General features: G+C 32.8%; 1 protein-coding gene across 1 annotated transcript in view; it reads left to right on the top strand.

Annotated features, from left to right (window-relative positions):
* LOC120543496 (ubiquinol-cytochrome-c reductase complex assembly factor 1) overlaps positions 1–13,009 on the top strand; it is a 54,411-nt gene that overhangs the window by 26,944 nt on the left and 14,458 nt on the right. Inside the window, exon 7 of the mRNA XM_039776571.1 lies at positions 11,691–11,768. Coding sequence (XP_039632505.1) covers positions 11,691–11,768 — 78 coding nt within the window. The remainder of the gene's footprint in view (positions 1–11,690; positions 11,769–13,009) is intronic.

Here is a 13,009-nt window from a genome sequence, read left to right as displayed (position 1 = left end):
TATATACAACGACACTCACACCACGGCAAAATAATATTAAGGCGATTCACAATCGAGAGGCGTGAGGTATAAATTTGAACGCTCACATAGAAAATGTAATTTCAATGTACCTGTACTTCTTAAAACGCTAATGTTTTACTGTTTAATAACTTATAGACTATATTTCATTATTTTTCCCTTGCACTCAGTGACCAAAGCTATACACACACATATAGACACATACAAACATACACACAAGTATATATGTATGTGTGTGTGTATATATATATATATATATATATATATATACACACACACATACATACATACATATATATAATTTGTGTGTGTGTATGTATGTATGTGTGTGAATATATGATGTAGATAGGTATGTCTATATATATATATATATATATATATATATATATATATATATATATATATATATATATATATATATATATATATATATATATATATATATATATATCTATATATATATATATATATATATATATATATATATATATATATATGTCTATATATATATATATATATATATGTCTATATATATATATATATATATATATATATATATATATATATATATATATATATATATGTCTATATATATATATATATATATATCTATATATATATATATATATATATATATCTATATGTCTATATATATATATATGTCTATATATATATATATATCTATATATATATATATATATATATATGTCTATATATATGTCTATATATATATATCTATATATATATGTCTATATGTCTATATATATATATATCTATATGTCTATATATATATATGTCTATATATATATGTCTATATATGTATATATATATGTCTATATATATATATGTCTATATATATATGTCTATATATATATATATATATATATATATATATATATATATATATATATATATATATATATATATATATATATATATCTATATATATATATATATATGTCTATATATATATATATATATATATATCGTGACGCTGCGCCAAATACACAAAACAATTACTTTGACAATCATGTTACATTATTTTTAAAATGTTTCCTTTTCTTTTCATAACTTCTTTAACACATGACATCGCTGTGAAGCGCTGGTATTTTGCTATATATATATATATCACAGACACTCATAACAGTGACAAAACAATTACATTGACAATCATGTTACGCTATTTTCAAAATGTTTCCTTTTCTTTTTCATTACTTCTTTAACACACTACTTCTCCGCTGTGAAGCGCGGGTATTCTGCTAGTATATATATAAAATGTATATTTATTTGTATATATGTAAAGTGTGTATTTATATGTATATATGTAAAGTGTGTGTCTATGTATGTATATATATATATATATATATATATATATATTATATACTATAATATGACATCTTTGGAATTGATGTTGTATATACAGTATAGTAACCAAATAAGTTAATCAATCATATTTGCTCAAGCTGAAGAAATATCTTGAAACATGCTACCTTTCTAACATGTCTGAAATGACTGTGAAATGAAAAACTGTAAATACTTAATACAGATTAAACTGGTTGTGTTTTCCCTGGTTTTACACGGGCATAATACCCAACCTTGAGAGATTATCAAGCCACTGAGCCAATTTGTGTTTGAAGCAGCATTGTGGGTCCTTTTATTTATCTGCAGCATTCTTTCAGTGTGGTCCTCATTTTCTGAACCTAGATCACAAGAAATCTGTCACGCAATGAGCTAAAACCAGCCAGGACATGACTCTCAGGAATTTGAAATAGTAGAGTCGGTAATCTGTAACTTTCTCTCTCTTTCTTTCTCTCTCTCTCTTTGTGTAGAGAGTTCATTTAGTGACATTCAGGACCATACTGTTAAAGACTGAGCGAGCAGGATCCAGATGGTTTAGATTACAAAGCACTATTTGCTTCTTTTTGGCTGACCTTGCACTCCAGCAGGACATCGTACAGTGGTGGCCAGGTATTATGCCTGATTACCACAAGAAAAACATCCACCCAATAATGCAGTTTCAAACCTGCCATTTTTATATATAATTATGTCCAAAGCATGTTGACTGTAGCTAAGGACACCAGAGCCTGCTGAGCAGTATTTTTATTTTTGATACCGAAAAAGAGACACAAAACACAAAATGAAAGAAATAAAACTAAGGAACAAAGTGCAAAATGTATAACAGTCTTATATCTGCAGCATTTCATGTTGAATTTAAGTGCTGATTCCCGGTTTGCAAGGACAGGAAAGAGGCCAAATGAAGAATAGAAAATTGAAAATAAGTTGATTATTTTTGCTTAAGAAAATGACGTAGTTTCTCTTAATTGACTCAAACATTTTTGTACAAAGAATAAACAAAGTAACAAATATAGTAAGTGTTACTTTTATTCAGGTACACTTGTAAAATCAGTATATATTGCATCCATTTCTTTGATTACAAAGGAAAAGTTAAGCAATAGAGAATAAGGCTGCTAGTAACTCTGAACAAACTCTATACATAACATTCTCGAACCCATGTATCCATCCATTTTCGTAACCCGCTTATCCAGGGTAGGTGCGTGTGGCAGCTGGAGTCTACCCTTGCAATTACTGAGCAAAATGAAGGAACAACACCAGGACAGGGTGACAGTCCATTGCAGGGTGAACACATACACGTTTAATGCAATTCAGGGTTGCAGGGTGTCGGAGCTTATCCCAGCAGCATCAGACACAAGCCAGAAATTGACCCAAAACAGGGCCAGCTCACAGATATGCCAACTGTCATGCAGGGTTAATTTATAAGTTTCAGTATGTTCAGGAAGAGTGCTTTTGTAAATTGTCAGTCTATTTATTTTCTAACATTTTTGACATATAGTTTGGCTTTTTAGGGATTTTTTTAATGTAATGCACTGAATAGTGTCATCTTTACTCTGAATGATTGATGGAGGATATCAGAGAAAAAGGAAAATTTAACTATTTGAGTTCTTGGTTACAGAAATATATGTTTCCAATTAGGTTATATGGTCATGAAACTGGTGTTGTTAGGCTGACATGTGTTTACAATTAGCAGATATAAAAATTTTCACTTTGTAAACTGTGCATTTAAAATATATATTCAGACATTTCCACTTTACACCTATGCAAAAATCAGAGGTGTTTGTGAACTAATGCAGTTAGAATACCTCTGTTGCTTATTTTTGTGATGAATAGCTTTCAAGGTTTCATGATTTTATCCATAATGTCAGCCTTAGTATTAATATATTCTGGTGTCAAAAATAGATCAACCCAAGGCAAATCTAGACAACAAAAAATAATTAAATAAATTCATTGAATGGGGGTTTGTTGCCAACCTTTTAAGTGTATGTACTGTAAAATATGCAGTGCTTTTTATAATATTCCAGTAATAGAAAATGCTAATTTTCTTTAGTGATCAAAAGTCCCCTTTGGCTAACATAAACTATACTTAAGCAGAGCTAGCACAGTGCAAGTATTGTTATGCCTGCATTTGTGCATTTTTGACTGCTGACAACATGCTGGCATGTCAGGATTTATGCAAGTTTACGTGACCGTGCTTCAGTTCTCTGCTTTTTATATTAGGCAACTTTTCTGGATAAGTCTTGGCAAGGAGGGTTGTTTCATTCTGTGTGTGTGTGTATTAAAATCTTATACTATTTTGTTTATAATAAATCAAATGATACAGCTGTTCAACTGTGACTTCTGATAGCATGACTTAATCAAAACTGCTGAGTGCAGGTCAAAATTTAGATGGGAGTTGTTTGATTTGGGTGTGTTGTATTTAGCAGTATTGGATACAAACTGTGAACCATTCCAGTATGAGACATCATTCCATTTCAAGCCTACTAACAGTCTACTGTAATCATCAGTTAACCTAATATGTGCTTCTTTGAGATATGGGAGAAAAACTGGATTACTCAGAGAAGATTCCATGAAGACATGGGGAAAATGTGCAGATGTCACACTAGCAGAGTTTAGGCACTAAAACACAGAATAGTAGGAGACCTTTCTGGCAGATGCTGTAACCAGTATGTCACTTTAATAAACACACCATAAAGAATGAGTTGCTGCCATTCACATAGCAGTGACTTTGGCCAAAAATACATTTTTCTGTTTATGGGAAGGCTACATTAACGCCATTCCTTGTCATTAACTATCTGACCTCTGGTTAAACTCTACTATCCTGCCCCCGTCTATCTACCCCAACTACCCCGAAACCACAGTATAACCCCTACTCTACAACTGTGTTGACATTTTACTTTCAGGGGTTGTCAGAAATCATTCAACAGTTCAAAAAACATTTATTAGATGTAGTTAGAGGGTATCTCTCAGAGTTCTTCTGCCAGTCTGGAGAACATTGCATATTTAGTTACAGTATTTTGCCAGCAGCCATACCAATTGCACTTCAGAAGAGGTAATCCACCTAAACATAAGCTGGTCCGTGCGCAGCCGGTACTTGGATGGGACACCATCTTGTAAAAACTTAGGTGCTACTGGAAGACGTGTTGTTGAGGCCATCTGGGGGCGCTTACTCTGTAGTCTGTGTGTGGATCCCAATGCCCCATTGCAGTGATAGAAACACTGTGCTCCAAAAACCGGTACTGTCTTTCAGATGAAATGTAAAATAGAAGTCCTAACTCTCTGTTGTCTTTCTTACCCCCTAATCATCCCCTGTCCCTTGATGGCTAACTATCTCCCTCACCCCTTCACTACCTAAGAACTAATATGTATTCAGCATACTGGTGCAAGAATGGCTGCCATCACATCATCCAGGCTAATGATACACATTGGTGCTAACGGTTGAAGAACTTCCCCATTGTCAATGTTAAGCACTTGGAGTAGGTTAGAAAGGACTGTGTAAATGAAATTAATTAATACGCAAAATCTCTTTTTCAGATGAATACACTGAAGTAAAATGTTTCTTTTGGAGGAGTAAAAAAATTAGATATCTGTTAAAAACAAAAAAGATTAGTACTACAGTATAGTTGCCCCGCAAATTTCCCATAATTGATGTGTGTTCTGGATTTTTTTATTTTTTTTTATTAGAAATAGGCATACTGTACTTGCATAGCTTAAAAGATATGTTTCACTACCTAGTTTACATTAGAAACACAAACTTAAGTGATAGCACCCATTATTATAATTGATTATTAATAATTATAATAATATTTGCTACCATTAATTTGATAAAAAAAATGCATTTCTTCATTTTACTGTATATACCTGTACTCCTGTGATCTCTTTTGTCCAGGGAGCTAGGATCTATTCCAGCAACAATAGGAAAAACAAATGTTATTAAGTTCAAATCAGTGATTTTAATTTAAAACAATAAAACTGAAATCAAAGTAAAAAGTGAAAAGTGTTTTGTAATTATTAATTATGTTGTAAAATGAGTAAATTGAATTATGTTGAAAAATATGTAATTTTTGGAATATAATTTTGAATTTTGGTTAATCTATTAAGTATGCTATAATGTAAATAGTAATTATATTTTTATTTTTTAGTTCAATTTCCTCATATAAACAAAATGACAAAAAATATTATTTTGTTCCCTGCTTTTTTGATGCAAATCTTATTTGAATCTAGCTTTGAAATGCAATGGCTATGGCCATGCTGTTGAAACATGCAAAGAAGTCTTGGTGTGCCATCTCAGTTATAGTCATGCATTCTTGAGCCATCAAGCTGTTGTTGCATTCACACAGTTTCATCAGCACAGATCTCTGTTAAAACCAGCTCATTCTGCACTATTAGCCAAGTCTGTAAAGTGCCCTACGCAAAATTAAATTATGTTTGCTTTTTAATATAAACTTAAACATACATTGGCGAATTTAATCATTCACAACATATGTGAGCACCATCGCTCACGTTTGCTGCTCATCATGTGATAACATATAAGTGGTATCATGTAATAGTATGTAATAAAATTATTTTGAGTTGGCTTTGAGTTAATTTATTTAAGGCAGATAAATGTTTCTTTAAACTTTCAAGTTGTAATTGTATATATATTTACAGGACATAGAGTAATTAATGTGCATGCATAAACATTTGTAGGTAAAGTAAAATCTTGATCCATAAGTCCAACAAATGCATCTTTCATAATGTACTGAGTCAAGTTATATAAAGAAATATTAGATATATAAGCATTATGATTGTTATGAAATCACTTCTGAGTCTTTGAAATGTTACAAAACACAGTATCCTAATCTAGCCTGTTTCAAATTGTTTTGTTATTTAAAAACATTTTTTGTTTATATCATTGCTACATGCATTAAAAGTGAACTATTCTCTTTGAAATTATGCTTGTGATTCCTGGACAGATATCTACAATTTCAAAGATAACTACAAATCGGTTATCTTCCTTAATATAGTGATTATTTTGTACGGATACTGAAAAAGGCTTAGAAGACTTTTATGTTCCGGAGTCTGTCAATCCCCATCAAAAGTGTTTTAAACTCATAGCAGAAAAAAAATATGCAACAAAGCAGTTTTTTTTTATATCTCTGAAGTACATCAGGAAGACATTTTGCTATTGCTAATTTTTCAATTACTATATATTTTACATACTAGTGGTATTTTACATAAGTATTGGAGAAAGTTAGTCTATATCTTGTTCCTTCAGAAATATGCTAATTTGACTGTCTGAGAAATATTATTTAGTGCTCTTTACAGCCTAAAGGGAATTTGTAAGGTGTTGACAGGTTTATAGGTAAAAGCATAGCTCTAGTATACAGACTCTTGCACAGCCATGCCATCTTAAGCTTTACTGTTTGAATAAATGCTTTTTATGAAACTGTTAAAACAGCAAAGGAATTGCATGAAGTCACTATTACAAATCTCAGCATATGTTTTGCTTTTTCTGTTTAATACCTCCTCTTGGTTGCCAGTTGCTTGAAGGACTGATGCACTGTCAGGCTTTACAGTTCCCACAAACTCCAATCCACCAAGGAGCTTGTTTCCTAGTTTTTACAAAATTTTAGTTGCTTTTCACAAGTAATATAATACAAATATTAGTCTGAGAAAATTTTACATTGTTAGGACCATATAAAGTTTTACGTTTCTGATTTCCTGATTTTGCTTTAATAAGTTACAAAATTGTAATATTTAGGTTTCTTTCATTTTCAGTTTTATTTTTTTAGTCTAAAAAAGTACTTTCAGAGTAATGAGCTTTAAGATTATTTTTCTACTTTAAATATTTTAAAATTGTTTAATTAAAATTCTGTAAATATTTAACAAAAATACAATTGAAGCTATTTTAATTAGATTTAGAATTAGAACAATCTAGACGAGAACAGGCCATTCAGCCCAACAAAGCTCGCCAGTCCTATCCACTTGCTTCCTCCAAGAAAACATCAAGTCGAGTTTTGAAAGTCCCTAACGTCTTACTGTCTACCACACTACTTGGTAGCTTATTCCAAGTGTCTATCGTTCTTTGTGTAAAGAAAAACTTCCTAATGTTTGTGCGAAATTTACCCTTAACAAGTTTCCAACTGTGTCCCCGTGTTCTTGATGAGCTCATTTTAAAATACAAGTCTCGATCCACTGTACTAATTCCCTTCATAATTTTAAACACTTCAATCATGTCACCTCTTAATCTTCTTTTGCTTAAACTGTAAAGGCTCAGCTCTTTTAATCTTTCCTCATAATTCAACCCCTGTAGACCTGGAATCAGCCTAGTCGCTCTTCTCTGGACCTTTTCTAGTGCTGCTATGTCCTTTTGTAGCCTGGAGACCAAAACTGCACACAGTACTCAAGATGAGGCCTCACCAGTGCATTATAAAGGTTGAGCATAACCTCCTTGGACTTGTACTCCACAGATCGTGCTATATAACCTAACATTCTGTTAGCCTTCTTAATGGCTTCTGAACACTGTTTGAAGTTGATAGCTTGGAGTCCACTATGACTCCTAAATCCTTCTCATAAGGTGTACTCTCGATTTTCCGACCGCCCATTGTGTATTCAAACCTAATATTTTTACTTCCTATGTGTAATACTTTACATTTACTGACATTAAATTTCATCTGCCACAAATCTGCCCAAGCCTGTATGCTATCCAAGTCCTTCTGTAATGATATAACGGATTCCAAATTATCTGCTAATCCACCTATCTTGGTATCATCTGCAAACTTAACCAGCTTGTTACTTATATTCCTATCTAAATCATTTATATATATTAAAAATAGCAGCGCCCTAGCACTGACCCCTGTGGAACACCACTCTTAACATCGCCAGTTCTGATGAGGTTCCTCGCACCATCACCCTCTGCTTCCTGTGTCTGAGCCAATTCTGCACCCATCTAAAAACATCACCCTGAACTCCCACTTCTTTTAACTTGATGCCCAACCTCTCATGTGGCACCTTATCAAATGCTTTCTGAAAGTCCAGATAAATAATATCATAAGCTCCACTTTGATCGTATCCTTTTGTTGCCTCCTCATAGAATTCCAACATGTTAGTAAAACACGACCTCCCTCTTCTGAACCCATGCTGACTGTTCAGAATAACTCCTGTCCTTGTCATGTGTTGCTCAATCTTATCCTTAATAATTCCTTCCATTAATTTTCCTGTGATGCTTTTTAAGCTTACTGGCCTATAGTTGCTTGGATCTGCCCTGTCACCCTTTTTATATAATGGGATGATATTTGCCATTTTCCAGTCCTTTGGAATCTCTCCAGTGCACAGTGACTTCCTAAAAATATGTGTCAAGGGTTTATATATGTACTCACTAGCCTCCTTAAGAACACGAGGATAAATATTATCTGGGCCTGGTGATTTGTTTGATTTCATCTTATTTAATCTGAGCAGCACTTCTCCCTCTACAATTTCCAAATCCCTCAGTACCTCCTTAGTAGTTGTGTTTACCTCTGGCAGGTTATCCACTTGCTCACTTGTAAACACCTCAGAAAAATGTAAGTTTAGGGCATCTGCTATTTCATTGTCTGTATCTTTTAATTCCCTTTACTATTCCTGATGAACTTGACCTCCTCCTTAACTGTTCTTTTACTACTAAAATACTGAAAGAATCTCTTGGGGTCTTCTTTCCCTTATCTGCTATATTCCTCTCCAACTGTCTTTTAGCCTCTCTGATATCCTTCTTAATGGTTGCCCTCATGTTCTCATACGCTGCTACGGTTCTCTTTGCAGTCATTAGTCTTATATGCCTTATACAGCAGTTTTTCCTTTGCAACTTCTTTTTAAATCTTTATTAATCCATCGTGGAGTTTTTTTTAGTTTCCTATTACTTCCAAATTTAGGTATGTATCTGTCCTGCATTACATGTAAAACATTTTAAACCTGTTCCACTGCTCCTCGACTGTCTCCACATTTAAAAGCTTATCCCAGTCTATCCTACTTAGACTTTGTCGCATCTGCTCAAAATTAGCCCTACTAAAGTTCAACTTAACAATTTTAGTCTTTGCATCTGTACTCTTACAAAATACTGAGAACTGTATTACATTATGGTCACTTGACCCTAGTGGTTCAATCACCTCTACACCCTCAATTCTATCCTGATTATTACAGAATACTAAATCCAGATAGGCTTCACCCCTTGTTGGTGCTTTAACATGCTGTGTTAAAAAACAGTCGCTGATTACTTCTAAAACTCCTGCTCTTGTGCTCCTCCATCTGTAAGGTTATCCCAGTTAATATTTGGATAATTAAAGTCCCCCATGACTATAATATCCCCCTGTAAACTTGCCTTTTTGATATTACTAAAAAGATGTGTGTTGAAATTACTTTCTGAATTGGGTGGTCTATAACACACTCCTAAAATGAGACCTTTTTCCCTAATATTTTCCAGGCGAAGCCACATGTCCTCACTAAGATGGGGCTCATCATCCAACTGAAGATGCCTTACATTTAAACCCTGTTTGGCATAAACAGCAACCCCACCTCCTTTTCTGTTCTGTCTATCCTTCCTAAAAAATGTGTATCCCTCTATGTTACACTCATCCCCATCTTTGTTATTTAGCCAGGTTTCCGTTATTGCTATAATATCATAATTATGCTCTGCTACATACAACTCCAACTCACTTACCTTATTTTTGATACTTCTACCTTATTTTTGATACTTTTACCTTATTTTTGATACTGATAATTTGCAACAAGCAGTCATGTGATATTATATATTTGATCAAAATAATTTTGTGCAGTTTCTTTCATTACAACATTTGCTTCAGTATTGAAAGATACTTGTCATTACAGTTTATTAAATTGAAATAATTTTAAACAATGTTATTGAGCACTAAATAGTAAACACAGTATTTTTGCGTCTCTAGTTCATAGCTTCATTGCAAAATATTATGATATATGGATCAGCACCTCCTAAATCAACATTTATTCCTTTCATAATAGAAGAAATTGATGAACTGTAGAAGTGCACAAATTGTGGTCATGACAGCAGGTAAATTTCTATTGTGAGTAGACAGACAGTTCCTTTTGCAAGAAATCCATACACAGATACACTTTACAGATGTGCTGGAATAACATGATTATACATAATAACATTTTCAAGGATGCAATGCAGATACTGGCAGGAGTCCATAAGGATGGACTTTGATAGCCAAAAACCCCTCAATGAGCTATTTATTATCATGAGCAAAAAATGTCCATCCAGTCTGAAAGCGTGCTTTCTGCATAGTACATTGTTGTTGAATTTCTTACTCTTCTGAGATTTGATTAGTTTTATAGTGAACCTAGTACTCTAATTAGTGATTAAGAAAAAAACGACTGGTATCAATAAATGTCACATTTTAACCAAGTGATATTTTAAATAATGATATTCAAATGGAGGGTATTTCATTATTGTCAACAGCAAAATCAGCATTTATTTAAATGGAATAAAACAGTCCTGTTGCATATTTTCCAAAGTCTTTCTGCCTCACCCATCAGCTGACCTGCAGTATTTGTTAAGGCATTTTCATTTAGGTGGCCTTGATCAGGTTGTCCATCTTGCCTTTAGGTTTAATGAGTTTTTAACACTTGTTGTTAGCTGAACCTTATGTTTTTTTTTTTTTCCTTATTTATTTGTTTTTGCTTTCGTGTAAACCTCTTACCTTCATAAGTGATTCTCTCGACCAGGATGAAAAATTAAATCCTGTTGAAAATGGCCAAACAGTAACATACTGATAACATGTGAAAAGAAGTTTGTACACATGCGTCTCACTGCAGTTTCAGGTTTTATAAAACATAGCTTGTATGCTTATTTTCACGTGTATTCAAATCCATGGAATTTGAAATAAAATTCAGTCAAATTTATTTTTGTATTGTGCTCTTTACCAAGCACAGGCACAGAGTGCTGTGACAAGTCATCAGCTAAAATGCAAGTAATAATATTACAGAGTTCTAGATGCAGAATTACTGCACCTAAGGACACAGATATGTTAAAATACAAAGAAAACAAAATAGAAATGGATTAACATATATGGAACTAACAAAATCTGTTCATATAATAATTTTTTAATTGAAGCTCTTGAAACAAACTGCTGAGTCATGTAGCTGAAGCAGAGCTCTAAATAGTTTCTAAATAATGTCTGAAATAGTTGGACAGCATTGCTATTAGCTAATTAAATGAGCTGGACAGCCTAAATGGCTTATTCATTAAGTTCTTATCTTATAGTAAATTAATATAAAGATGCATACAACATCTGGTTATCTCTGATTGCTATTTTTTCCTTTTATAGATTGATTCAGTGTCTTTAAAGGAAAGCATACGAGTAATGACAGAGAATTTTTATGCTGCTATTTTTGGATATGATGAGGTGAGTAGACTATTTTACTTGTGTACGCCTCAATATCATGGCTGGGCCATCTGAGAATGTTATTTACAACTTCCCACAACCCTGGGAAATGAAAACAAGCTTTAGAAAATGGATGGATGGATTTATTGTTATCATTTTGCCTTGTATAATAATAGTTAATGCCTCAGATGATCCACAGAATATACACTGTCAAATCAATATACAGTAATTACAAAGTCCACCTTTAAATGTTCTGTTTCTATTTTAGTTTTTAGCATATTTAATAACATACATATTTGCAGATATTTCTCTATATATTTTCAGTTAGCATTTAATATTGCGATCTCTGTATGTGTTCTTTCTGCATTTTTTCAGACTTTACAAAGAGCCAAATACTGTATAGAGGACTTAATGTATATCACCCAATCAGACCCTCTTTCATTATTATACAGTAATTACAAAGTCTAACTAAGTCTCAAAGTATTCTAGTTTTTTTACATTACATTTCACAGGACATACCTTCACACAAAGGAAGATAATTCAGTAAAAGTGCACATGCTTTCATAAACTATGCCTTCTTTTTTACTTTCTCATATACAAAGTATAGGGAAAATATTGTAATCGTCCCAAAGTTTGGCCTTGAGATCTTGATGAATTTCAACGTTTTAGCCTCCCTGAGTCTGATTTACCTTCTCATAGGGAAAGTATTGTAATCATCCAAAAATTCAATAATCTCAATGTTTTAGACCTCCCCACCACAGCCATTTTTTTTTTAAAGTATCCATTCATTCACATGGAAATTGTTATTGTAATTGCAGCATGGTCACAAAGGATCTAAGCAAAGTCCCTTTATTCTATAAAGGCATGACAACTGACATGATCCGCAGCATGGCAATACAAGTACTTTGCACTTCTGTGTCTTTTGTTTAAAACAGAAAAAACTTAATAGTATGATTGATTTTGTAGCAGAAAACCACTACTGAGTTAAGGTATAAGAACACTTACAGTATGTACACTGGGTCAATGTACTCTTAATGTTTAAGACTTTACTTAATTATTACTGTGAAGTGATAGACCTTGCCTAACAAAATACTATTCATCATTATAAAGAAGTGTATTTGCAGTTGGTTGAATGTTTACACTACAAGCAGCCTTTATGCTGACATTGCTTTGATATGTTGGAATTTTGGCACAAGCATCATAGAAGTAAAACTATAGCAAAGTACAAAAGAGGCAAGAATACAAGACTTCTCATTTCTATG

The sequence above is a fragment of the Polypterus senegalus genome, chromosome 14 (genome assembly GCF_016835505.1).
Source record: "Polypterus senegalus isolate Bchr_013 chromosome 14, ASM1683550v1, whole genome shotgun sequence".
Lineage (NCBI taxonomy): Eukaryota > Metazoa > Chordata > Cladistia > Polypteriformes > Polypteridae > Polypterus > Polypterus senegalus.
The sequence above is the reverse complement of the archived record's forward strand: the minus strand, read 5'-3'. Positions and strand labels throughout refer to the sequence as shown.